Source organism: Toxotes jaculatrix, chromosome 3, assembly GCF_017976425.1.
Source record: "Toxotes jaculatrix isolate fToxJac2 chromosome 3, fToxJac2.pri, whole genome shotgun sequence".
NCBI lineage: Eukaryota > Metazoa > Chordata > Actinopteri > Toxotidae > Toxotes > Toxotes jaculatrix.
In genome coordinates this window covers 14578110-14602795 of record NC_054396.1, presented here as the reverse complement: position 1 = coordinate 14602795, position 24686 = coordinate 14578110, and the positions used below count along the sequence as shown (strand labels likewise).

Sequence of the window (24686 nt, the reverse complement as noted above, 5' to 3'; positions counted from 1 at the left end):
CAATTTACTAAAGATAATTTTTTACAACTATTCCAAAAAAAAAAAAAAAAAAAGAAAGAAAGGCAAATCTTTAAACGTGGACTGTAAAATTCAAAGACTCATATGTGGAATGGATTAAACAAGAACCAATTAATTGATTAGTTGACTGGTAGATAAAGAAAATCAGCAATCATTTTAATAATCAATTAAATTAATGTTTGTGAAATCAGCTGTTAACATCCTAAACATCACCAAGTTCCAGTTCTTAAATGTGAGGGCTTGCTGCTTTTCTTTCTAATGGGATAATAAACTGGACATTGTTGGGTGGAGGTGAAAAATCAAGGCCTCTGCAGCATCATCTTGGACTCTAAGAAACCATGATGTACATTTTTCACCATTTTCTGACAATTTCCAGACATAAAAATAAGTAATTTAATGGATCGATAATGAAAATGATTGTTAGTCGCAGCTCTTGAATGATTTCCCATCACAGTTAAGATAAACCACTGCAGTGCACAACCAGCCTGGTCAGGGTGCAGAGGTTTTGTCAACATGAAGGCGTACAGTACCATCTGGTGGATATTCTCATACTGCATCTCAATGTCCAGACTTTAATCATCTTCCAGATTTCAAACAGGGGTAAAAACCTCATGTCATGCTCTCTTGTCATTTACACAAATGCTTCATGAAGTGGAAGTTTTGGTTTTTGTGTTGTTTTTGTAACACATAAGAGCAAAAACAAAACCGTCAGAACAAAGTCCATTTAAATACCTGATATTTATTAAATGCTAAAATTCCAAAGAGCTGAGACACTGGACCTCATGCAAGCATCAGTCATACCAGCAGATTGGTTCTGAAGTGGTATGTGTGAGCAATTTAAGAGAATTTGTGGCATTCACCAATTGTCTTGTACTCACATTTTTTCAGATTTACGAGGGGTCCAGACCTGTCGTGTGAGTCTTGAACAGACAGACTGTCTGTCCTTCACATGGGGGAAAACACACACTGGTTTGACTCAAACATTATCGTGGTTTAGTTTCTGTGAATTTGGAAGCTTAAAAGTGAAGTTTACGAATCCCAAAATGAACCAAATACACAGCAAACATGATATTTCAGAGATTAGGTAGAGTTCCTGTAAAAGGACAGCATGTCGTCCAGACTCTGAGAAGGGTCCTGAGGGGGTTGCTGGGCCTGGTTGTGGTCTGTGGGCTCTGGGGGCTGCTGAGGCTGAGACTGGCTCTGCAGATGAGGTGGATACTGAGGTGGATACTGAGGTGGATACTGAGGTGGATACTGAGGTGGATACTGGGGGGGGTACTGGGGCAGATACTGGGGTGGATACTGGGGCAGAAAGTGAGGAGGTAGGTGAGGTGGACCAGCAAACTGAGGAGGATGTGAAGGAGGAAAGGGGGGATAAAATGGGGGAGGGGGGTACTGGGGAGTAAAAGGGGGAGCAGCAACAGGAACTGTAACAACGGGAGGGTTTGAAGGTGGTGGCTGAGATGATGTCTGTGGCTGTGAAGGACTTGGATAATTTTGCTGAGGTTGAGGTGGTGAAGGAGTAGTTTCAGGCTGAGGTTTCGATTCCTCTTTGCTCTCTGAGATTCCTCCTGGCCCCTTTGTCCACTTGAAGGACATTTTGGATTTATTCTCCTGAGTTTTATTCCCTGGTCTTTGTTTCTTCTCATCACTAAAATATGCAGAGGGAGGTGCAAACTCTGAATCTCGCTCTTCACGGCGCCGGGTTTTCCACTCGCTAAACATGAACTCTGAAAGAAAAAGAAAAAAAAAACATACTGTTAGAAAGGCTCATTTTCAGATACAGAACAAGTGTATGAGACACGTAAGTGGCCATGATCTTTAAAACCTTTAATGATAAGCACAGTTAGAGCAGACGTAATCTCTTATTCAGTCTGAATCCTCCATTTCATATAAATATCTGAGCACAGCACAGATATTGAAGCACTGAAGCGGCTAAATGGAATTCAACCATCATTAATATTATTATCAACTTTACTCAAGTAAACTTTTACAGCACTGCTTTTACATCTTGCTCTCATTGTGCTCATGACATAAGAAGGCGAATTTAGCATTTTTAAAATTTAAACTTCTTAATAATAAGGTTCACCTTTGCCTCTGTCCCATTCTCTGACATGAGGAACTCCTGGTTTAGTGTCCCTCCTCTCCTGGATCTCCACTTCCACCTTCCTCACTGTGCTGATCTCTGGGGAGTCCTCTGGTGGAGGCGGGGGTCCTATTAATTCACTTCCCTCTTCCTCTCCTGGGAGTGAAAATTCACAGAAATCTCTTACCACTCACGAGATTATTGAAATGCAGCACACAAGCTGACTTGATACACAAACAGCTCAATTTCTATAATACCAAATAGGGTGGATTCTAACCTTCATTCTCCTCATCTCTCTCCTCTTCTTCAGTGCCGTCCAACTTGGGCTTCTTCATCTTCCTCTGCCTCACCTTGGCCAGTCTGGCCTGCAGGATGGCCTGTCTCTTCTCCTTCAGTCTTTCTCTTTTACTGCGCTGCTCTGTTGTCTGAAGAACAAGACACATGCAAAGTTGAAACAAAGATCCAGCAAAACCGAAAGAGGAATTAATCATGTGTCAGAAATCAAACATGGGGCTCACATGTCTGCAAATAGCTTCAGCTATTCACTGAATGTAAGAAGCTCACAAGGGCATCAAGTGTGTAACAGTGTGGCCAAAACTGGTAACAGCTGATGAGTAAAACAAGGTAAATACAAAAAGGCGCTTCTGGACATGGTAATGTTATTAAGTTTATCTATGTGTTTATATCTGTCAGGTGATCAGGAGCTCACCTGGTCTCTGAGCATGTTCAGAGTTTCCCTCTGCTTTCTGCGCTGCTCTACATCCTGAGAGAACGCAAAGTAGCCCACACCAAGTTCTCGAGCCTCTGAGATGAACAAAAAGGCAAAATGCTTTTGTTTTTCACAGCACAAAACTTGTAAACCAAAAACCCTCTATTTCAAATGTGTGCAGAAACGTTTTGGAAAGGCTTAGACAGTAACCTTGTCCTCTGATATCCTCGTAGTGGATTGGTCCAACTGGCCTGCTCATAGCCTCCTCTTCCTCTCTCTCCCACTCCTGCCTCTGCAGCTCTCGACGCATGTCCTCTGAGAGTAAGGTCTTCTCAGATGAGGCTTTTCTACATGGAATAATCATATCCACAAGAGCTGCAGTTCTCAGCTTGGCCCCAAAATCAAAACACTGCCTGCACAATAAAAGTGTTATTTATTTGTGGAATACTGTATTTACCCTTTTCCTTTGAAGTCTTGGTCCATTTTCTTAAATTCCGGCAAGTCTTTCTTCATGCATCGTCGAGATCGACCCAAAGCGTCCACATAGTCCACCCTACAGAGAAACAACACAGCAGAATAACAGTTTAGCTAATGATTTGTGGGGTTAGAAGTGGTAGTGCTAGTTTAAAATACTGTTCACAGCTTTGTATTTATAAGATTAAATATTTCCAAAACGAAGCTCATGAAAATGAACTGATCAGACATTACCATTCCTCATCTGGGTTTTGAGGAGCAGGTATAGGTGTCGAGCCGTCTCTTTCCTCATCCTCCTCTTTTTCTAAGTCCCTCTGTGCTTGTGTTTCTCTGTTTTTGTCAATAATCTTCTGCGTGAAATCAACCAGGAACAGACCCTCTGTCTCTTCATCTGACACATTACATGACAAGTTAAAAACAAAATAAATGTTTTTTTTTTGTGCAACAGAATATCAGGAGGGTATAACTTATACCTCACCAACCTGGAAAGTCTCCTTTTGTCATCTGCTCATAGAGTTTAGCTTTCTCCTCCAACTTGCGTCTGTTGTGAAAACAGGAATGAGGAGTGAGATGTTACGATCACCTGTGTGTTACACATATACTCAATAAATAGTACATGTGTTGAACTCACCTTGCTGTGTCAAGACTGATCTGCTCCTCGGCCAGCTGCTCTGCATCTTTCTCAGCCCTTGCTGAAACGCCGGCGTTTTGTTTGCTCCAGACATTGGGTTTCTACACAGGAGCACAGAGACATGACATGCTGGTTAGTTATCTCTATCAGTAATTATTCAAGCAGTAACAAATACGTCCCGAAATAACACATACCGTACCTTCACTTTGGATTTTGATTTAAATCCAGCACCAGCATTTTCCTGCCCAAGTTTCTCCTGTTTGAACTGTTCCTGCTTCCTGTACAGTTCAGCTTTAAGGTCCACTAACTGTAAGAAATAAAAAAAAAAACATTACCGAAATATAAGAAAATAATAAACTGCAACTGTTTCTTCCTTTAGCTTACACAAGTGCAACCCGTGTATTTGCTAGTAGTTTAGCAAGTCAGCTAACGTTAGCTGTTATTACCATTTCATTAAACGTCACACAGTCACACAGGGGAACAATAAAATGTTTGTAAATGTAGGAAACTCACCGACGAAGCAGTCACGTCGATGGGTTTCTTCTTTTTATCCATATTTTTTTTTTTAATTTATTTTTAACACCGTAGTCTCCAGACTACGGCTGCGTTAGTCCACTCTGACTTCTTCGTGGATGTTTCTCTCGCAGGTCAGTTTTACCGCCAACTAGTGGCGATGCGGTTCCAGCTGCTGCTTCTTCTTCTTCTTCCTTGAGTTTTAATGGCGGCTGGCACACCAACGTATGGTGCATTACTGCCACCTACCGAAGTGGTGTGTGGGACAGTAGATTGGGAGAAAAAGACCTAACTAAATTCTCTTTATTATTCCTGTTACTCTTAAGTAATTACTTAGAAGATAGGGTAGCTTCCATGTCTTTCCTAGCAGATACCAACATAATGTTGTGTTTAATTTCTTCTTTCTTCATCATACCTTTTGTAATCTATCAGTACTACAGTTGTTGTATTATTACAGTCTGGGCATAGTCTAGTAGGGTGTTTGTCTGTTCTATGGAGTGTTTGATTTAAACCTGTATTTCCTATTCTCAGAGGGGGGCATTGCTGCTGTAGCCACAGCATCATCTTCAAACTATCAACTGTTTCTTGAAAAGTTACTATACTGTAAAAATATCTGTAGAACTATTATGTCTTACTTATAAATAACACATGACATTAAAGGTAGTTTCTTATCTGCTTCCAAGCAATTTGCCCACATCCCTCCGAGTGTAGTTGCTCTGCTAAAGAGTTATTTTCATTAGCTTGTATTCTGTGAGGTTCTCATCTCCTGGATAGACCATGTACTCATACAGTGTATGCAAAGTTTTGAAACATCACAATTTCACTGATATCATGAATTGTGAAAAATGTGTTAAGGGCTTTCATTTGCTATACACTGTTTCATATCAGCTTAATAACCTAACTGTGCTGACAGAAAGTGTTCACTCTGAGTAAACACTGTTCGTGATTATTTCCATGTTCAGTGCATTAAAGCCTAGGAGCTAATAGTCCAGTCTTGTAATGTTACTGTACACATGCAGAACAGGCTGAATCAGCCTCAACTATCAGTTTCTCTGTGACTGCAATACTATTATTCCCATCACCCCAATGAAGATGATAAGATAAGATGATCAGCAGGTCACAACAGAGAAATGCCTACTTTGTTATCAGTTTAAACATTTGAACAGTCCAGTGCTACCAAGATGTGACGGCACACTTATCTATTACTATTACACTGAATGCATTTTATCAATAATCTTTACACCTGTATGAAAGAGGATGAAAGGTATATAAAGGCATGAAGTCAGAGGCTCCCAATCACAGCACTGCAGGTCATTTCAAGGAAAAGAGAACGAAGGTCAGTGTCAATATCAGATTCAGAGTAGTGGATTTGATGCACCATGTTTTTGAGAAGAAACACCTGTCTGCTGTTTTTTCTGCTGTGTTCTCTGGCCATGTGGTGCAAGTCGACCAGTGCAGGAGCCAGTTTTCTCAGCCCTCCGCAAAAACCTCAGGTAAGGTCCTTTTCTGTTAAGGATTCATCTAAAAAAAAAAAAAAAACAATGGATAAAAAGGAAACGTAAACCAAGAAATGTTAATGCTCACATGATTCAAGCATGATCTTCACTTTTAGCATAACTCGATATGATGGCGTGTTTGTTTTGTTGTGGTCGATGCTTGTTTGAAACTGTCTGATGCTTTGACATGTGATACCAAACCAGATATGACAAGATATGACCAAACCAGATTACAATGAATTGTTTCTTTCTCATCTGTTTTTAGCCTTAGGAGATAACAAGTTTATCTAAACACCTTCCACTCCTCCCAGCCCCATGTTTGATTTCTGGCAAATGTCAGAATTTAAGCATTAGTTTTGATGAATATGTGCCAAAAAAGGTCAAAAATTAAGACTAAAACTTCCACTTTTTTCACATTTTTTTGTTTTGTTTGTGAGTTTGTAGGTATTATTTCTTATCATGTCAGGGAAATTTCTAAATTTGCCAGATTGAGTAAAAAGAAGTCTCACAGATCTTGTGAGATGAAATAACGGATATGTGGACAGCGTAATTATCACTACAACTTCAAATACAATGACTGTAAATCTCCACTGCATTTGAACTTCTAATGTCAAGCTGAATTGGTTACAGTCATGAGATTCCTGATTTCTGGCTCAAATGCAGAACAAGATGAAGTCTTACAGAGTCGGCCGACAAGTCATGGAGGAGCCTAGTCTACCCAGTGAGGACAATCAAGTAACAGTGAGTGAAAATCACAATCGTGACTACAGCACACCACCTAAAATCACCCCAGTAACTTAATGGTCTCCCTCTCCGAGTAGATAAGTGCCCCCTTTGAAATTGGCATCACCATGACAGCTGAGGACTTCGAGGAGTACGGTGTGGGGCTGCAGGAGATCATTCAGCGTCTGCTGGGAAACTCAGAGACAGCAGGTACACCCAACACCTCTATTATATCTATCTAGGTTAAAAAAAAACAAAAAAACCTTGTGTTCCCCTTGACTAGTGTGTAGTAAGACAATTAAACTTTCGATTTTTAGATTTAACATAATGTCTCTTTTGGTTTCAGGGAGACCACCTCACCTCTGACGCTGTCTCATTGCCTTCCAATTTCAACTTTCATTAGATAGAGGTCAAAGTAAAAGTAAAAAATAAGTGTCAGTAGCCTGTAGACATCTTCACCTGACTCCTTTCAAATCAAAAAAAGACCATTGTCCAAATCATGACAAACTAAAATATGAAACTGTTCAGTCGGTGAAACTGTGTGTAAGAGTTAACAACATAATCTTAACTGAAAATCTTTTTGGAGCTTTCAACCAAAGCCCAGTGTCTTCATCAGTGATGGAGATGGTTCTGCCATCATCGCATGACCTTATTATGGAACTTAAATGGCATAAACATGATTGAACATGAATTAAAAATAATATAGACATTCATTTTGGATGAATATAAATGTGGAACTTAAAATTAGTGCAGAGTTTAAAATGATTTTGTCAAACTACTGTTCTCAGTAATGAACTTCCACACTCCAATGTGTAAAACTGTAGTGAAATTAATGTCTTACATAGATTATTATTAGTTATAAAGTCACACTTGTCTAATTTTTTATTTTATTTTATTTTGAGAACACCCGTTTGGTTAGCAGATGAATTACTCATGTTCATACCTGTATGATGACCTAATGTTATTCTATACCAGTACATCATGTTCTGCAGAAATCAGTCCTTATCTGTATTCAGACCCACACGCGCCTGAAAAAATAAAGCATGAATTTACATTTTGTCTCTCTGTCTCATCTCTGAATGGGCCTTTAACAAAAAAAAAAATCAGGGGTATGTATTTTTCCCTTTAATTAGCTGTGACAATTTAGAGTGGTTTCTCGGTTGCAAATGCTGTGGATATACCTCTGTATTATGCTTGCATTAAAAAAAAAAAAAAAAAAATCAGTAAGAACCAGTCATTGATCTCCTAATTGGACTGTACCTTTGTGCTGTGAAAACTATCTCAAGAGTTTAACTGAGCTTCCTGAAGGTCTCTATTTACACCCGCAACCTCAGGCCAAAGTGCTGTTGTTTTAATCATGTTATATTCCCAGAACAAGGCTGCACAACTTCCTGTTTAAATCTCAGGAACTAGGTCAACAGGACAGCACATACTGCTCTGATGCTCGTGTCTGCCCTGTGTTCCACCTTATAGACTCTACTTACAGCCACAAACCTAGTGAGCTCTGGCCTACATTCTGGGAAGGAAGACTCCTGGAAACAAGGCTTTCATTAGCAACCTGGCAAAAGGGGAAATGTATGTATTTTAACATGTCCCTCGTGTAAAACCTGATATATATAAGAGACATATCTCTCCATCTACCATTAATCTAATCCTCAGACCCTCAGCATACTCTAGCCACCAAAAAAAATAAAAAAACATGGTCAGGCTAACCATTTTCAAAATAAAAAGCACTCAACCCAAATGTGTTTGATGAATGCAGCGGTATCAAAGCAGACTAATGGACCAGTCTCACAGCCTCTTCCTTTCTTCAATAAAGAATCAGCTTAGCTCAAGACAAGCATCACACGTGTTTACTTCACTGTGTCACAGATGATATTTTAGTTTCTTCATTTTACATTTTCTTAGGCTTTTCAATCAGCTCTTATGTGCATTAATGAGAAAATCAAGAAATCATAAGGAAAGAATTAAGAAAGAGGATTAAAGGCTTTAAATACATCTGCACTGTATCTGACCAAATTACACAACACAGTGGCCAGACAACTAGAACAAAGTAAGACAGCACAGCAAGAACTGAACTACAGGAACTTAAAATAGAACTTCTTAGGAATTAATTTCTATGATGAACAATGACATAAAATATAGTCACATAAATGGTAATAGTACAGTTTCTCTGTCAGACGAGACATTTTCTTTTGTCAGTTTTTTTCCCTTTTATTTGGTGAAATATCAATTTGCAAGTCTTGCAAGTTGGTTAAAATGAGAATCGTCCTCCATATTTCAACATCTCTACGTGGAAGATCAATAAATCTAGACAAAAAAAAAAAAAAGAAGGCAAATAAAACGTGTGTGTGTCACAAACCAGCTGCAGAAACATTGATCAGATTCCATAGAGTTGAGTGGTGTTGTTTCGGACCGTGGTGAGGACCGTGGCCATGTCTTCACCCTTCAGCAGGCTCAGCTCCTGCAGAGTATGGATGCCCATTCCAGGATGTGAAAACCGGCAGACATCTTTACTCACCTGTTAAGAGTGAGACACACTCAAACGTATGTAACCAGAATTTACTGTGTACCAATGGTGTCAACAGTACAAGGAGAACATCTCAATTAAAAGTCTGAAGAATCACAAAAGTATATTCTTTCACAAAAGAGTATATGCCTTTGAAGAAGGGATTCAGCATTCTTTTATGTAAAACAGATTATTATTATGAACTTCAGGCAGGAGAGCAGCTGTATAAGTGTTCTTATATGAACTGACATCAGTGTCACAGCCAATTTTAGCTGAACTTGACCCAATGCTAAATGCTTTGCACACTGAAAGTTGTAAAAAAAAAAAGCCAGCTAATCATCAGTGACATCCAAGCAGTGTTGTGGTTTTTCTAGGCCTTCATTTAAAAGTACCTGTCTTGGCAGGAAATAAGGTGCATCTGTCTCCAGCACTATGCGGTTAAGAGGGATCCGGCGGACAGCATCTCGGGCCTCGGTGGCCCTGAAGTAGGTGATCAAGGCTGTGAAGCCCACATACAAGTTGGGGAACTCTGTCAAGAAGGGCTCAATCACTGGATAACTGTTTGTGAAACAGTGCCTGTAAACCACATAAGTAACCAAGAAAGGAAATAGCATGGATTAAAAAGGACAGTTTGCACTTTGAAGATTATTAGAAGTTATAATCCTCAACATTTCAGTCCAAGTTATAGCAAAAATGGGGTTTGATTTTTTTCATGTTGACAGAAGAGGCAAGAAATGTAAGAAAACATGTTGTAAAATGAGAATAATTAATCAGATTATTTTTCCTCCACACACCTGTGAATTTTGTACTCCCTAGGAACACACTTCTTCATGATTGCCAATAGGTCATCATCCGCGTCCCTACAATGGATCACCAGAGGCTTCTGCATGGCCACGGCTAAACGCAGCTGACGCTCAAACACCTTCTCAGAGAAGCAAAGAAACAAAACAATAATCCACAATATTAACACAATATTCTTTTTTTTTTTTTACAATATCATTATTCCATACAGCACCATACATTTCAGACCATTTCAAAATGATAATACATGCCTATCTAGGTCAAGAAGGACATTCACTAGACTACAAAATTTTATTTAACGTATCAAATAAGACCTCACCTCTTTTTGCCTGGAGGCGTTAGTTGAGTTTTTGTGTGAGTAGTCCAGCCCTATCTCACCAAATGCCACAGCTTTCGGATGTCGCATGGCCATTAGTATGCTGCGTTCATGGACATTTGAGTACTCTTTGGCAAAGTGGGGATGGCACCCAAATGCTCCCCATACCATGTCTTCAGTAAGCAAACCTTCCCACAGGGCCTCCTTCACCATGATCCCTGGGTTGCAGAAGTCGGCAATACAGCCTCGAAAATCTGAAGAAAAGCTGCTCTGGTACAGTCGTCGAAAACTTCTGAATGTCCCACGGAAGCCAAGTTTTCCGTAAAGCATGTCTATGTGGCAGTGTGTGTCTATGAAACCAACCTGATCATCCCCGTAGGAGTAACTGCTCCACGTGGGTTCTGCCCCCAGGGAAAATCTTCTCTTAGGAGTGCCACCATGAGTGAAAGAGTAAGGGGGGTAATGGATGTTAGTGCCAGCATCTGACTGCCTGCGTGTGGTTTTTGAGTTCAAGCAAGGATTCGATACTCCTCTATTTGAGCGTAGTGGCAGAGCAAAGGGATCTGATAAATATGCCATAAACTTGGAGGAGCAACAATCCTCAGTCTCAGCCCTGGATGCCTTTGAAGGACAAGGGTTTGGTGTTTGGGGCCGCTTGGATGAGACAAAAACTTTCCTCTGTGATGGTGAGAAAGGCACCTCCATGTCCTCAGCAACTTCATTGGCGGCTTCAGTGGTTTCATTACTGGACATAAATGAGAGAGAGGACATTGTGGCTCCCTGGGGATTCACTGAAGGACTCTGGTATTGATGGCTGTCCGAAGAGCCTTTCTGATGGGTCGTAAAACAGGGCAAAGAATCTGGGGTATGCTCCAGAGCAGGGAGGGATGAGTCACAGTCCTCAGCTTCTGGCTCATTTTCTTGATCAGACAGCCTATCTTGAGAAGCTGTCTCTACAGACACAGAGTCCTGTGCATTAGGTGAATCCTCTCCTTTAAGCACAACTCTCTGAAAAACATAAACAAATAGTGGCAAAAATTACAAAAAACATCTTTTAGCTTTTCATCCTCAGTGACTTGATGATTATTCTATGATCACAGCATTTTAAAGATGTCAGCTTCTTGGCTTTGGTACAAATATTATGGTCACTTTTGCTTTTCAAAAGAATTAAAAGCATTAACTAAATGAGCAAAACTTAACTAGCAGATGTGCAACTTAATCATCTAAAGTTATAAACAGGTAAACAAAACCAGGAGAGGTGTTAGCTGACTTACCCTTCCATCTGTTTTTGGCTCAGAACTGTCACCTGGGATGTCTGTGTCTTCAAACAGCTGAGGGGGAGACCACTGATCTTCTTGGACAGTACTGTTGTCTTTGGATTTATTCTCAGATATGATAGAGGAGCAGTTAATGTTCATGACAGTTCTGTCAAGTGATGCTACACTGGGCATTTCAGTCTCAACAGGTGACGATACAAGTGGCAAAGACAGGCTGCTAGTGTCAGTCCTGGGGATGTTAGAAGTGCTGCGTCTTGCATTTGTGCTGCCAATAGCAGCAATCACTGCCATCTTGTAGATAACCTTTGATCCCTCCTCTGGTGTCCTCTCTTTCTTTTTCAAGATGAAAGAGTGAGATGGAGGTGGTGATACTTGCTGGCTCTCTGTAGTTTCCAGCTGCTTGGATGATTTGTCTGCAGGTTTTTGCTGATAGTTGCAACAGGACAGATAAATTGGTCATTTCTTCACAAGAACTGAACATAATGCATGAGACAGCACATTTGACACAATGGCCGGAGCAAAATTCACAGTTAAGATTTACCTTTGAAGTTTTGAATGTCTCATAATTTTTCCTGGAAAGCTTCCTTAGTTTAGCTTTGCCTAAAGAGGGTGTGCTTTCACCAAGCACCTCTGCTTTTCGCTTGGGAGTGTCCAGACTTAGTGCTCCAAGGCCCTCAGGCCCTGGAGAGTCACTGATGGACACAGGGGTTGAACCTTCATCCGGCGACATATTCCAGCGTGAGGGTGTGTCTGAGCCAGCACTTCTCCTCTGAAGATGTGTCGGTGAGGTGACTGCGGTTTGTAGCCAATTGAAGCTCAACTTCTTTCTGCTGCTGTCCATGTTTAGGAGCCTAATCAAATATACAATCAGAAATGGAATAAACAGACCTGTACGACCATGTAGCACATCCTGCAAGCAACAAGGTGAAAAGAGGAAAGCATCACTGTTGAAATGCTAAAACTTAAAGTAAGAAAACTGTGTTTTCTCCAAAATATAAAGCACTTCTTGCATTTCTAAGTCTGACTGTGTTAAAATAAAGCTTTTGGACATGGACTTATATTGCATTAGCTCCTACTTTGCTTACAAGGTTCATATTTTTTTAATTTCTGTTTAGTCAAATTACCACACAGTAAACCTGGAAACAGCTAGTTATCTAGGAATGATGAACCTGTGGAGGAGTAGCTCTTGCCAGGCTCATCTAAATGATCCACAGTGCACAGAGAGGACCAGGCCTCATCAAAGGTTCTGACCTTGGGTAATTCACCTCCACTATTAAGTACTGCAGAAAACCCTGAATAATGTAATGCGGATGTGAAGCCTTCAAATGCCTGTATGTTACTCAACTGGCCAAAACTGCACTACACAACACATCATTACGCTTGCGTCTGTATGTACGGTTTATGGCGCACTCCAACATATCACAACACCACACTTAACTTTAACGTTACTGATTTAGAAACAGTATGCGGCAGTGTTTCGGGGGTTTTGTTCAGCGGTACGTTAGTCTGACCTGGCCGGGGTAGAAAACAAACACTGAGGCCTTTAGATAAGGGGCGCCTTTAGCTTAGCACCTCAACTTTAGCCAATTAACTGCTAAGTTAGCAGTGCTAACTTTAGCTATTTTCACTTGTTTCATACTACAACTCATGAAGTGAATGTTCTAGCTAGCTTGCTAGCACGAGACATTTCATAGTTATTTTTTATTAAGACATTGCTATTAAATATATCACAGAAACAGTTCGCTAGCTACATTTCATTAACTAATGTTGAGGAGTTGTTAAGTTACCGTGTCGGCTCGGCGCCGTAGAAATGTCAGGGACTGAGCGGGAAGTCAAAGAAAGGTGTCACTTTATTGGATCTGTCAGTGGGTTTCTGCCCGGTAGATTCGACGATGTCTTGATAACAACGTTTCTGAACAAAAACAAGATATAAAAACGGCCCGTTGGCATGTTAAAATTAGTTTGGAAATAGATTATTTTAAATAAATCGCGATATGGTGGTAAACGACCGTTTGACTAGGTAACTATACATATCGCGAGATTAATTATACTAACGAGATTTTAGTTTAAAGCGCCTGTCGCTTACCTACCTTAAATATGGCGGATGGTGAACTCATCGGAGCAATGATGTGTATGTGAACCAAGGCATGCTGTGCTGCTCCATTCACATCAGCAAATATTCAGTGCTCAGAACAACAGGCTTAAAACACAGTCTACTTAAGGATTAGCAAAGCAAATTATTTATCAAGCACAGTTTGTTCAGTTTCAAAATGCCATAGACACAGTGGATGTTAGATGGTACATGTATATGTAATAACTTCCCTTGAAATGTTAAAGTTTTATTTTAGTTGGTATACAGCAATTACATGGTATTTCACACTTTACTGTAAACACACTATTGTAATCACTGCTCCTAACTAACAGGGTTTTTACTGAAAGGCAAATCACTTTTTAGCGAGTGAAAGCTGCATCTTGATTGCTTTTCAATGGTGTACAAGCTCTGGTAAAATAATAGAGGATTCATTATATGTAATAACCTCAGACTGAAATTGTATGGTTTTGAGTAATTTAAACAGGACAGAGGGTTAAAACAAACACCTCTTTCTTGTCAGACCTTTGGTAATCCCAGAGAGGTCGTGTATGCACCAAAGCTGTATCCTTTACCTGTGAAGAAGGAATAAAGTCAGTCTTCTGGCCATTGAATAACCAGTCAGAATTAAAAGGGACGTGAGGAATGAGATTTTAAAATGCAAGATATAGTTGTCCTTCTTAAAAGAACTGCTTGTGACATATATTTAGAGGTGTTTACATTCCTTTTATGACATACAGAAGATGATTTTTATCAGATTTACAGTTTTAGCAGATTTTGATTGTGACACAGTCATTCAGGACACTTGACAAATGAGGATTAAGATTTAAAATTCAAAGGTCCTGCTGTCTTAAAGGTTGATTGTACAAGGGGATGGCTGAGCAGCAGAATCAGCAGTGAAAGAGATTTAGGGTTTAATCTCACTCCTCTCTTCCATGTGATAGTGTGCACATGAATATCACACCAAGCGGATAGTTACTGTTTAGGTGACATTTTCAAAGCTTGGATCGGTACTTACATGTCGAACCCTTCTTCTCTACGATCCAATAGCAGAAGCCCCTCCTGGCTCGGTCATTGAACGCATTCCTGTACTGGGGCATGTTTTGAGGAGAGGTTTTTGGTGTGTCATGATGGATGGCTAAAGAAGAACATATACTAGTTAAACAGCAGGGAAGCAAATAATAAAAACAAAATATATTTAAGGTCTTGTTAGAGAGGGACCTACTGTATGCTTGTTCCATGGAGAGAATATGATCAATACCTGCAGTTTCATCCTGTGTCAGAGGAGGTAACAGGCTGCTGGTAGTATGATTTTGAGCACCTTCGTGTGATTCATACACTGGGAAATATAATCAAACCAACTGTGACACACATTTTCCAGAATTTTTCCCTGTCTGTACTGCACAAAGTGCTATTGTAGTTACCTCCCAGTTTTATATTATCTGTTAAATGAAATCATTTTTACAAACCTGTGTCCTTCAACAAAGCAGCTGGAACTGATGCCAGATAAGTTGGTACCTAGGTGGGAATTACTGTGCATAGCATCACAAGAGTACAAAGTACTTTACATTTTTTGTCATTAATCAGACAAGAATGCCATTAGTCTGCATATGACTCTGTCAGTCGAAGAGAGTTTTTCTTGAACTCATCTCACCATTGTTTTCATTTTGCTCCAGTGATCTGTCTGGAGATGTGGAAACATCACTGGGTGACTCCTTGGCCAAAATGTCATGCTGGTGAAGAAAATGGAAGGGTCATGAATATTAGCTCATGTCTATTTGCTCTGTTAAACAAAGGCACTTCACCCTCAATACTGGATCCCAGTTGCAAAGCAAATACTGTATGTGCGTGTGAGACACAGAGAAAGTGCTCGACAGTGACCAAAGACTTACTGCTCTCGCCTGAAACGACTCGAGTCCCATGTGTTTTTCTTTTCTCCTGTCTGCATCCTTGTGATATTACTGCACCCAGCTCCCCTCGTCTCACACACACAAAGCTGGGTTGTGTTACTTTGTTGCTTAGCAACATGTTTGGTCACAGTACCCCTGCTGCGATAACCTGGAGCTGGTTATAATTTACGATTTTGACAAGTCACTTAGAATAGACACATGTAGTCTGTCTGTGAGCTTGTATGGTCATCCTACAAGTGTTAATTATGTGAAGTTGTACAAAGATTGAAGCTTGTACAAAGATTGATATATTACATGACAGGTTAAGTTTTATGGCCATTTCTCCACAGTGGAACACCTACAAATATGATGTTGCTTTAAACCTGAAAAACATGCTGCTTTGTAGTACGATGTACAGCTTTGCTGAGCAAATAACTAAAATAAGTACTCTTCACAGAGCATTTCAACCAATAAGAAATATATATTTCATTTATTTTGTACACAAATAAACAATAAAAGTTTTTGAGATACAGTAGCAAGGTACAAATTTAAAGCAGAGTTGCAGAAGAAACAAAAGCGGAAGATAATTACAAAGTAGGTAAAAACAAAAGCATAAGCTCTGCAGTCACAGTGTTACACATCCTAAAAACCGTAAAGACAATTTAACTACTAGGAAATTAGCCGCAAAACAAAATTTTAGATGAGGCTCTGCCCATTTATGGTCTGGTTGTAGGTATATTCAAACATAAAGTTTGCACTTACCAGAATACGTTAACTTGGAAGATGAACCTATAATCACTCCATAATTTGTCCAGTTTTTAGGATGTTCTTGGAAGGGAGTGTTGCAGTAAGATGGCATCAGTGGTATGAGGCATCTCCCATAAGACTATTAACAGCATATCTCTCCCTGAAATTCCTATCTAGTGTAACTTAAATTTCCTTTATACATTGTAATATTCAGGACAGAAATTCACATATAACATTGATTCCATGACAAAAATATTCTTCTAAGTTCTGCGTTGTGCAAGGGATTTAACGTATGGAAGGACTTGGCTATATAAAGTAGCAATCAGATAGGCACTGAAGGCTAACATTTCCACATTTCTCTTCTGGCATTTTAGGAATTGACATTGAAATCTGTAGATAATATCTTAGAGGACAAACTGTTTCATCAAGCATGCTGTCATCATGTTATATAAATGCTCCACTTACTGAAAGGAAAAAGCTACGTTTTTTTCTTTTTCTTTCTTCTTTGTGACAGCTGCTGATTCATCCAAGAATTACCAGTGTACATTTTATCTTGTTATTCATTCATTCTTGCGTCTTTTCTTTCTGATAGTGTGTGTATACAGATTTGCTGTTCCATAGAGATCAATGTCCATCCAGTTTTTATGTCTCATTGCTCCTGGCCTTGGACCGTCTCCAGCAGATGCTGCTCTACTCGCTGGTTCATGCGATTGAGATCCTTCAGCACACTGGGCTGATCTTCCAGCTCCTCATGGAGACACCATGCTATTTCCAACCTCCTGTAGTCTTCTGGTCGCACAAGACGGCGAATAACCTGAAGAGCACGATCTTTGAGGCTGTAAACTAAGGATAAACCAATCAAATGTTTACAACATGAACTGATACAAGTGTAATGGGACAAAGACAAACTTAGTGGATCATAGCATATCAAATGTGTTCACAGAGATATACAAGGCTTGCTTTTTTTTTTTAAGAATTTCATTTTTAGATGAATAACAAGCTTATTTTGCCATCTGACAGACACAGAATGTAGGTCTGTTTTTCTGTGGCAATCAAAGCTTTAGAAAAATTGTTGCAGAAGGACTCAAGCCAAATGCCTTTCACCCCTGTTTTATTGCAGTGTCTTAAAACCTAATCTACCTGCATGACCAGATAAAACTAGGAGCAAGAGTAAAATACTAATACTATTTATGTGATTTGGCCCTTTGAGCCATTAGATTGGAAATTAATCACAGTGCTGTAATATACTGCACTTTTTCAAAATATAGAAATATGACTCAATCTGGGGTTTACTGACAGTTTGAGTGTACAGTACAGTCAGATGCAGTTTACTGTGACATGGCCTTATTCCACAGTGCATCGTTAATGTACTCTGATGACTAACACTGAGACATTTGGCTAATCATACCTGGTAGAGTGATGTTGGCCATTGTGGCATTTCCACCCTCTGCTGGTCTGGGAAGAAAAAGCTCTTTGCAGTTCACCTTTAGTGGCTCATCAGTCTCTGCGTCTCTAAACATCCACGGGTGACCTGGGAACATGATCATAAAACACTGAGGAAAAAAAAAATTGATACTACACAGCCCACTGGTCACAAGATTTAACTGACAACGGGCTAAGTGTCTGTAACTGTAAATCAAAACAAGACTCAAACAGTATGTTGTCCCTTGATAACTTTGTTTATAGGAGATGTAGCTGTAGTATGAGATAAAGTAGCCAAGACGTATTCTAATACTTGTGATACTCGAAACGCGTCCTTACCGACAAATGTGGTCATTCTCCGTCCCGTCCCTGGCTGTAAGTCATCGTACGGCTGAGGTTCCCCGCGGTAATCAATCCACAGTGGTCTTACCACACGGGGAGTGCGGTTACAAAATACAGCATTGATTTGTATTCGGGTGTTCAGGGAGCGAACCAGGGGAAGCGACTGCTCTCCCTCTTGAGGCATCGGTAGCTAATTAGCCTCTAAACTGTGAGCGCAGCGAGATTAGTCGTTTAGCTGACGTTAACTAGCAGCTAGCTAGCAAGATATCCATAAATGAAGCCTGTCGTCGACCCCGGAGATTGTCGGATTGATGACAAACGTGTCACAAAGTCAGCCTAATTCGATTACATTGTTTATAAAATTTAGAAAAACTTGCAACTTCTTCGTAATAACACTACAGCGAGGAGTTTCCTCTCACTCCTTCTCAGCTAGTTTGTTTACATTCTCTCTTCCGGTTGAGGAGTGGGACGTCAAACTATGTTGTGCTGTGATTGGTCGAGAGGAGGAACGTTACGGGCGTACATACGTGTCGTACGTGACTGTCAGAAGCAAGAAATAACAGAAATACACTAACTGGATGACAACAGTGTATGTAGGTACATTACTGCACTATTTTAAGGTATACTTTATCTTAGAATTTTAATTTTCTGCTGCCTTATTTCTGCCCTACATTTCAGAGACATATACTCTACTTTTCTCTCTCTTTTTACTCTCTGACAGTAATTACTACTTTGTAGACTTGGATTTTATTTACAAAACATACTGTATAACCAGTTTATAGAAAATGATAAAATGTTGAGATGATACTGCCCAACAGAATAAAAAGTAGTCAAAATGACCACCACTTCTATCAGCTACAACATTAAAACATTGCTGGCACGTTTAGACATCAGAAAATACGTAATAACCCAAAAACCATGAATAAAGGCCACTCCACTGCATAATGAGTACAGAAAATTTCTCATTGCAGTACTTTTTTCTAGTAGTGAAGTATTTTTTTACTTGTGGAATGTAATGTTAGGGACTTTTTCTTCTGTAAAGAATCTAAATACCTTTCAAAACTTGCAATAAACATATTAAAAGGAGCTAAGCACAAAATGTTATTTTTATAGGTATTGTATCAAGCAACCCTAGCTGTAATTATTGCTACTGAAAATCAACCTCGCCTCAGCCTCCCCAACAGAGGAAGGCTGGGCAGGGCCCTTTTACTCCAATAATATTCACATTTCTGCCCTTAAAATATCATTGTAAAGAATATCTGAAAAGCAGTAGTTTTGCTGTTATAGGGAGGCTGCGGTGGGGCCTCAGTCATGGGCACCTGATGAGCAGAGTGATGGCCCCCACCGCAGCCTGTCCCTCTGCCCCCCGACAGAGGGACAGTGCTTTTATACATACTTAAGTATTCAAAAGTACAAATTTTCCAATTTCGACATATTGCTGTATTGTTTTCACAATGCATTCACAAAACCTTCTAACTCTCTGAAACCAACTAATAAATGCACTTTGTTACTGGCCACCACTGACTGCCAAATATAAATATAAATTCAGCCTCGTTAAGAGTTAAACAAGACACAATGAGCTCGGTCTTATTGATGACCTGCTCAGTCAATCGTAGGGGCTCCCACACTCTCCCAAGCCAAGCCACCACCCTGAGTCGGGGTGATTCAATAGTAATAGTAATATGATAGATAATAGAAAACTGCTTAGCGGCACAGATTTTTTTTCATGCGGTTGTGCCACCCCCCATGAGATGCCGCATGACATAAATGGTTTGGCATTCATTTAGCTTGTTTACATAACCATGGTAAATTCTTTTGGCAGTGTTGGCATCAGGACACATAAATGTAGTCACTTTGTCATACGTTTTCTGTCCAAGTTGGCGCTTGGCCTCGAAGAATAAATAATGTAAAGATGAAAAATACACAAGACTAAAATGCATGCAGCATCTCAACCCTTGTAATCGTATTTTTTTTAAAAAGAGATTAAAAGTTGTCTCATATAAGTGCTACAGGAAGAGTGCAGCATGTTGAACGTGGGAGCAGTACTCAAATTCATTCCTTCCCAGGCATCCTTGAAAAATTCAACTTAAGAAGGACACCTCCATTGGAATTGTGGAAAAAGGTCTCTGCCTGTGAGCCTCCTTCAATTCTGTCTTGAAGTCACCCGTAGCGCCGCAACCAGTCATACTTGTGGAGACAGAGGGGGACAGCTGCTTGCCCATGGTACCTTTGGGTCTTGTGCTGTCCAACCTACTGAATCAAGAGACTTGGCTTTCCTCTCTGACCAACTAAATAAATAATGAATAGGCCTCCTTTGACTATGACTTTGACTTTTATTATCATTTTTGTACTTACATGGATGATGCGGTCACCTGTCTTTGTTCTGTCTGCGTTTTCGTTATGACCGTATGACCATATACCTACTAAATGAATGACATTCCCGCCAGCCTTAGTTGTACTTTGAGTTTAGTTCTAATTAGACTGTTAACTCATTAAACCAAGACAGTGAACATGGTAAGCATTATATCTGCTTAACATCAGTGTGTTACCATTGTCACTGACATTATCATGGAGCTCAAAGCACTGCTGTGCTTAACTGGAAGCCCACAGCTGCTAGCACAGATGTAGACTCTTGTAAGTCTGTCCCTCTCATATCCAGCAACACTGAACCTCTGTCGGGGTTTACCATCTCCCAGCATGCACTGCAAGCATGCATGTGTAAGAGTGGTACCCTGACTCAGTGGGTTGGCTGGGCTTGGGAGAGTTTGGGGGTCGTCCTATCTCCCAGGTTTTGTGAATGCACCGTGAAAACATTACAGCAATGTATAGATATTAGAAAATGTGCTTTGTAATTTGTACCTTTGAATATTTAAGTATGTTTGAAAGCAAGTACTTTAGTACTTTAACTCAAGTAAAATTTTGACCAAGCAACTTTCATACGTAGTTGAGTAATGCGACAAGCACTATATCTATGTATCTTTGTGTTGGGGTTGAATATTTTGTTCACCACTGGTGACACTTCACATTTTTCTCATTTTTGACTGTTTTTACTTCTACAGCTTTCACGCAAATGGACTGCCCAGTCCGCTTGTGCTGTTCCAAATATGTCAGTCGCCTTGGTGACTAGGACATCTTCCAGTTTCTGTGGAGTATTGTGGTGGTTGATCAAATAATGTAGGTTGATCCAGGGCTGAAACATAGCAAGTTCATATGCACAGCTTTGGATTAAGATAGTGCCCTGAAGATTTTTACATTACAGGGACCGATATGCAGAAACTGGGTTTTTATGTATGTACACTGTGAAATGTCTTTTCTTTTTTTTTCGGAGGGGGGATGTAAGCTCCACCCAGTTTCACCATCACATAAAACACCGGGGCACAGCTGTAGAAATCTTCCCGAGCACTACCACCCTCCTCCTCCAGAGATTATTTCCAACCTGAATTCCACCTCAACAGTTGAGCTTCAATTCACCTTCAACAATTGTCAAACAAAAATATCAATAAAGGTAGGTGGAAATAAAATGCCTTGTTGACAAATGTAAAATATAATCTTGTATTTTGATTGGCTCTTTTGAGACTGTTCTTCAGAATGAAAATGAAAGTTGTGTTCTTGCCAGGCATGCAAAAAGATGTTTACAGAGTTTTTTTTTTAAAATATAGTATTGGACTATCCGTTCTTTTATTCCCTAAGAGTCTCTTTCAAGACCCGAGCATAATGCGTCCTTTGAATGACAGTGGCTTTGTGGATGCGGAGGACGTGGCGAGAGATGAGAATCTGGCCAAAGTAGAGATCGCGCTGCTCAGTGTCATCTTCGTCAGCGCCGCCATCCTCAACTCCGCGGTGCTGCTCGTCCTATGGAGACAGCGCAAACAGATGTCCAGGATGCGGGTCTTCGTGTTTCACCTGTGCCTGGCGGACCTGGTGGTCGCTTTCTTCCAGGTGTGTCCGCAGCTCATGTGGGACATCACAGACAGATTCGCCGGGCCGGACCTGATGTGCCGCCTGGTGAAGTACCTGCAAGTTCTTGGCATGTTTTCATCGACTTACATGATCGTGGTGATGACAGTGGACAGGTACCAAGCTGTCTGCAACCCTATGGTAAAGTTTCAGCGGACACGCACAAGACTGAACATCCCCGTGTGCGTTGCCTGGGGTATTTCTCTGCTGGGCAGCCTGCCACAGGTTTTCATTTTCTCACAGGTCGAGGTTGCACCCGGTGTGCGTGACTGCTGGGCAAAATTCATCCAGCCCTGGGGGCTGCAGACCTACATAACCTGGACCACGCTGGTCATCTTTGTTTTACCTGTTATCACAATTCTTGTGTGCCAAGTGCGCATCTGCCGGGCCATCCAGATGAACCTGTACCAAAAGACCCAACAGCGGGGCGTCGTGGGACTCCAGCTGCCATCCAGAGCCAGTGGTGTGGCCGGCATGTCCAAAGCCAGGGTCAAGACGCTGAAGATGACGGTGGTTATCGTGTTGGCTTATATTGTCTGCTGGGCTCCCTTCTTCACTGTCCAGCTATGGTCCGCCTGGGACACACATGCGCCAAAAGAAAGTAAGTCATTAAGAATTTCCAACTGGTGCTCTGCTTGATATGGCTTATTTTCCTTCTTTTACTGTGTATTTTATTTTTGTTTTCTTTCTAAATACATGTTCACTGATTACATGTGGGAGTTTCGACGCTCCACCCGAGAAGTGCGTAATTACGCACAACATCCATAACATCTTAATAAGCATCAAATGACGCTTCTTTGCAACGTTGTGACACTTTGCGCTTCTCTTTCTTTCCAGCTGCAACTTTCACCATCCTGATGTTGCTGGCCAGTCTGAACAGCTGCGCGAATCCCTGCATTTATCTTGTGTTCAGCAGTCAGTTTCCCAAAAGGCTGGTGACACTCCTGTGCCAGCGGCAGTCCAATGGGAAAGATTCAATGCACGAGGAGGCGACGCTGGTCAGCACATTGTACATGAGCTTCAAAAATGTCTCTGAGTTCAAATGAGGGTAAACAAAAAACAAAACTGAATGGAAAAGAGTGTGAAGTCGGTGCGCCTTCAGGAGCTGCTTCTGAGCAGCCTTCACTGCCTTTGGACGACTGTTGCTCTGAGCAGGAGATGTGAAGACGGGACATACTGTATCTCTCTCTGGGTCTCTGACATATAAGAATATGGTATGTCATTAAAGCAGTCACCAAAAGCAACCCAGAAATGGGTCTCCATGAGTGACAACTGTGCCCCAGATGTTGATGGTGTTTTGCTGGCCTACTCTGGCCAACATTCTGGGAAAGCAAAGGATCAGTATGGGCTCTGTAAATCGTTGATTTGGTCCATGTAATTACATTGTTATGACTATGGCAGTTTTGATATGATACATAAAAATGTCCTTGGGATTTAATAGAAGCTGGGTTTGAACTTCATTAACATTTTTGCATTTTCAGAGAGCTTCAGTGATGTGATTGAATTTCAGATAAAGTTGTTCAGGATAAAGAAGAACCCAAGAATTCAGTTGTATTGTTATTTTGTGTATTTGCAAAACTGCTAGTTTGCATGTGTGGAAACAAGATGCCAGTAATTATACCACATGATGACTTGAGCTCAAATACCTAAAAGTATAAAATACTGTATCTATCACTTTGTCTTCTAAAGAGAAAGTACGCACAACTGTGTTTTCATGAATACAACAGAGAACAAATACAAACACATTGTTTACAGCATGAAAAGCAACATGTGCTGGACTGAAAAGAAAAGTTATAACATAACTTTATTTAAAAGTTGTAAAATAACTTTTTCACTTCTATAAATGTTCTTTCTTGAAGTCACACTATCACACACTGACTGTATTTGTAAAATACTGTTTATGCTATGACCAACTATGGAAAGCAAGTGTGGAATAAAGTCAGATTCTCACAACTGTTTTTAATCTTTTTACTTGTGTTTGAATGTATATTACATAATGCAAATATATGTATTTTTAAAATACAAAGTAAAAGCATCATTATGATAATGGTTTTCAAAGACAAAGAAAACAGTTGTTTGCAATGAGCCTCCTGAGGTCAGTTTGTAATACCAATTTAGATTCATTTTCACTTAACAAGGATCCCACCGTCTACACTGTGACAGAATCTTTCCATTTGTATCACAGTAAGTAATGAAAAGATATTAGCCAGATTCAAACCTGGTGTATGTCATAAATGGTATGTGAGTTAGCTGCTATACAAGGCTGAGAACAAGCATGAAGGATTTTCACATTGAAGGAGCAGCATAGCACAGTCTGACACAGTCTGAAAAATGTTATACAAGCACACGGCACACATACTGGGAACACAGCCCGTTTATTTTCCAGCTACACCCAGGTGAGTACAAGTGAGGATAAAAGTGCTTTTACCAAGGTAAAAAGGATTAAGATCACAATTTTGGGTCAAAACTGAAAATGAGTTGACGACTATTATTTTCTTTCAGCGGTTATTATGTGCATTTAGGAAACTAATGCTCTGTCATTAGGCCGCTGGACTGGAGGGAGATCATTAAAGTCTGTTGCCTGTGTGATTGTGTGAACATGTCCAAGGGTGGCAGCTAACAGAGCAGATGGTAAAAGGCTTGTGAAAAGGTTTTTGTTAGTGTCACTATGGCAGCTTGTGAGGGGA

General features: G+C 40.3%; 5 protein-coding genes across 6 annotated transcripts; 2 read left to right on the top strand and 3 right to left on the bottom strand.

Moving 5' to 3' along the window:
* Positions 1–265: 265 nt before the first annotated feature.
* ccdc174 (coiled-coil domain containing 174) lies at positions 266–4560 on the bottom strand. The gene is made up of 11 exons (XM_041032960.1): positions 4432–4560; positions 4118–4225; positions 3919–4019; positions 3770–3828; positions 3522–3678; positions 3271–3366; positions 3024–3160; positions 2814–2908; positions 2382–2529; positions 2108–2260; positions 266–1748 (listed from the first exon to the last, which is right to left on the bottom strand). The coding sequence occupies exons 1-11, from the start codon at positions 4471–4473 to the stop codon at positions 1099–1101; spliced, it is 1746 nt and encodes a 581-aa protein (XP_040888894.1). The 5' UTR covers positions 4474–4560; the 3' UTR covers positions 266–1098.
* A 1250-nt stretch (positions 4561–5810) lies between these two features.
* ghrl (ghrelin/obestatin prepropeptide) lies at positions 5811–6892 on the top strand. The gene is made up of 3 exons (XM_041033473.1): positions 5811–5924; positions 6591–6668; positions 6749–6892. The coding sequence occupies exons 1-3, from the start codon at positions 5811–5813 to the stop codon at positions 6890–6892; spliced, it is 336 nt and encodes a 111-aa protein (XP_040889407.1).
* A 2138-nt stretch (positions 6893–9030) lies between these two features.
* tatdn2 (TatD DNase domain containing 2) lies at positions 9031–12394 on the bottom strand. The gene is made up of 6 exons (XM_041034620.1): positions 12095–12394; positions 11551–11979; positions 10280–11284; positions 9954–10081; positions 9552–9735; positions 9031–9171 (listed from the first exon to the last, which is right to left on the bottom strand). Exons 1-6 carry the CDS (start codon positions 12392–12394, stop codon positions 9031–9033), a joined length of 2187 nt encoding a protein of 728 aa, XP_040890554.1.
* Positions 12395–15992: 3598 nt separating this feature from the next.
* Positions 15993–18492, bottom strand: vhl (von Hippel-Lindau tumor suppressor). Its single transcript, XM_041035097.1, has 3 exons — positions 18040–18492; positions 17687–17809; positions 15993–17121 (listed from the first exon to the last, which is right to left on the bottom strand). The coding sequence occupies exons 1-3, from the start codon at positions 18224–18226 to the stop codon at positions 16928–16930; spliced, it is 504 nt and encodes a 167-aa protein (XP_040891031.1). The 5' UTR covers positions 18227–18492; the 3' UTR covers positions 15993–16927.
* A 2940-nt stretch (positions 18493–21432) lies between these two features.
* On the top strand, positions 21433–23866 carry LOC121179173 (vasopressin V2 receptor-like). 2 transcript variants are annotated; one of them, XM_041033845.1, is made up of 3 exons: positions 21433–21547; positions 21702–22600; positions 22837–23866. In XM_041033845.1, exons 2-3 carry the CDS (start codon positions 21757–21759, stop codon positions 23043–23045), a joined length of 1053 nt encoding a protein of 350 aa, XP_040889779.1. In that variant the 5' UTR covers positions 21433–21547; positions 21702–21756; the 3' UTR covers positions 23046–23866. The 2 variants fall into 2 exon arrangements, with proteins under 2 accessions (XP_040889779.1, XP_040889778.1); XM_041033844.1 differs by having other exon boundaries at positions 21438–21547; positions 21733–22600.
* Positions 23867–24686: the final 820 nt, after the last annotated feature.

Coding starts and splice junctions, on each gene's coding strand:
- vhl (XM_041035097.1), bottom strand. CDS start 18,226: ATGCCTCAAGAGGGAGAGCAGTCGCTTCCCCTGGTTCGCTCCCTGAAC. Junction 17,810..18,039: donor GAGAATGACCACATTTGTCG/GTAAGGACGCGT, acceptor TCATGTTCCCAG/GTCACCCGTGGATGTTTAGA. Junction 17,122..17,686: donor GGCCAACATCACTCTACCAG/GTATGATTAGCC, acceptor GTTTATCCTTAG/TTTACAGCCTCAAAGATCGT.
- tatdn2 (XM_041034620.1), bottom strand. CDS start 12,394: ATGGACAGCAGCAGAAAGAAGTTGAGCTTCAATTGGCTACAAACCGCA. Junction 11,285..11,550: donor AGCCAAAAACAGATGGAAGG/GTAAGTCAGCTA, acceptor TATGTTTTTCAG/AGAGTTGTGCTTAAAGGAGA. Junction 9,736..9,953: donor AGGGAGTACAAAATTCACAG/GTGTGTGGAGGA, acceptor TGTGGTTTACAG/GCACTGTTTCACAAACAGTT.
- ghrl (XM_041033473.1), top strand. CDS start 5,811: ATGTTTTTGAGAAGAAACACCTGTCTGCTGTTTTTTCTGCTGTGTTCT. Junction 5,925..6,590: donor GCCCTCCGCAAAAACCTCAG/GTAAGGTCCTTT, acceptor GCTCAAATGCAG/AACAAGATGAAGTCTTACAG. Junction 6,669..6,748: donor GTGAGGACAATCAAGTAACA/GTGAGTGAAAAT, acceptor CTCTCCGAGTAG/ATAAGTGCCCCCTTTGAAAT.
- LOC121179173 (XM_041033845.1), top strand. CDS start 21,757: ATGCGTCCTTTGAATGACAGTGGCTTTGTGGATGCGGAGGACGTGGCG. Junction 22,601..22,836: donor CACACATGCGCCAAAAGAAA/GTAAGTCATTAA, acceptor CTTTCTTTCCAG/CTGCAACTTTCACCATCCTG.
- ccdc174 (XM_041032960.1), bottom strand. CDS start 4,473: ATGGATAAAAAGAAGAAACCCATCGACGTGACTGCTTCGTCG. Junction 3,679..3,769: donor GACAAAAGGAGACTTTCCAG/GTTGGTGAGGTA, acceptor GTAATGTGTCAG/ATGAAGAGACAGAGGGTCTG. Junction 3,367..3,521: donor CAAAACCCAGATGAGGAATG/GTAATGTCTGAT, acceptor GTTTCTCTGTAG/GGTGGACTATGTGGACGCTT.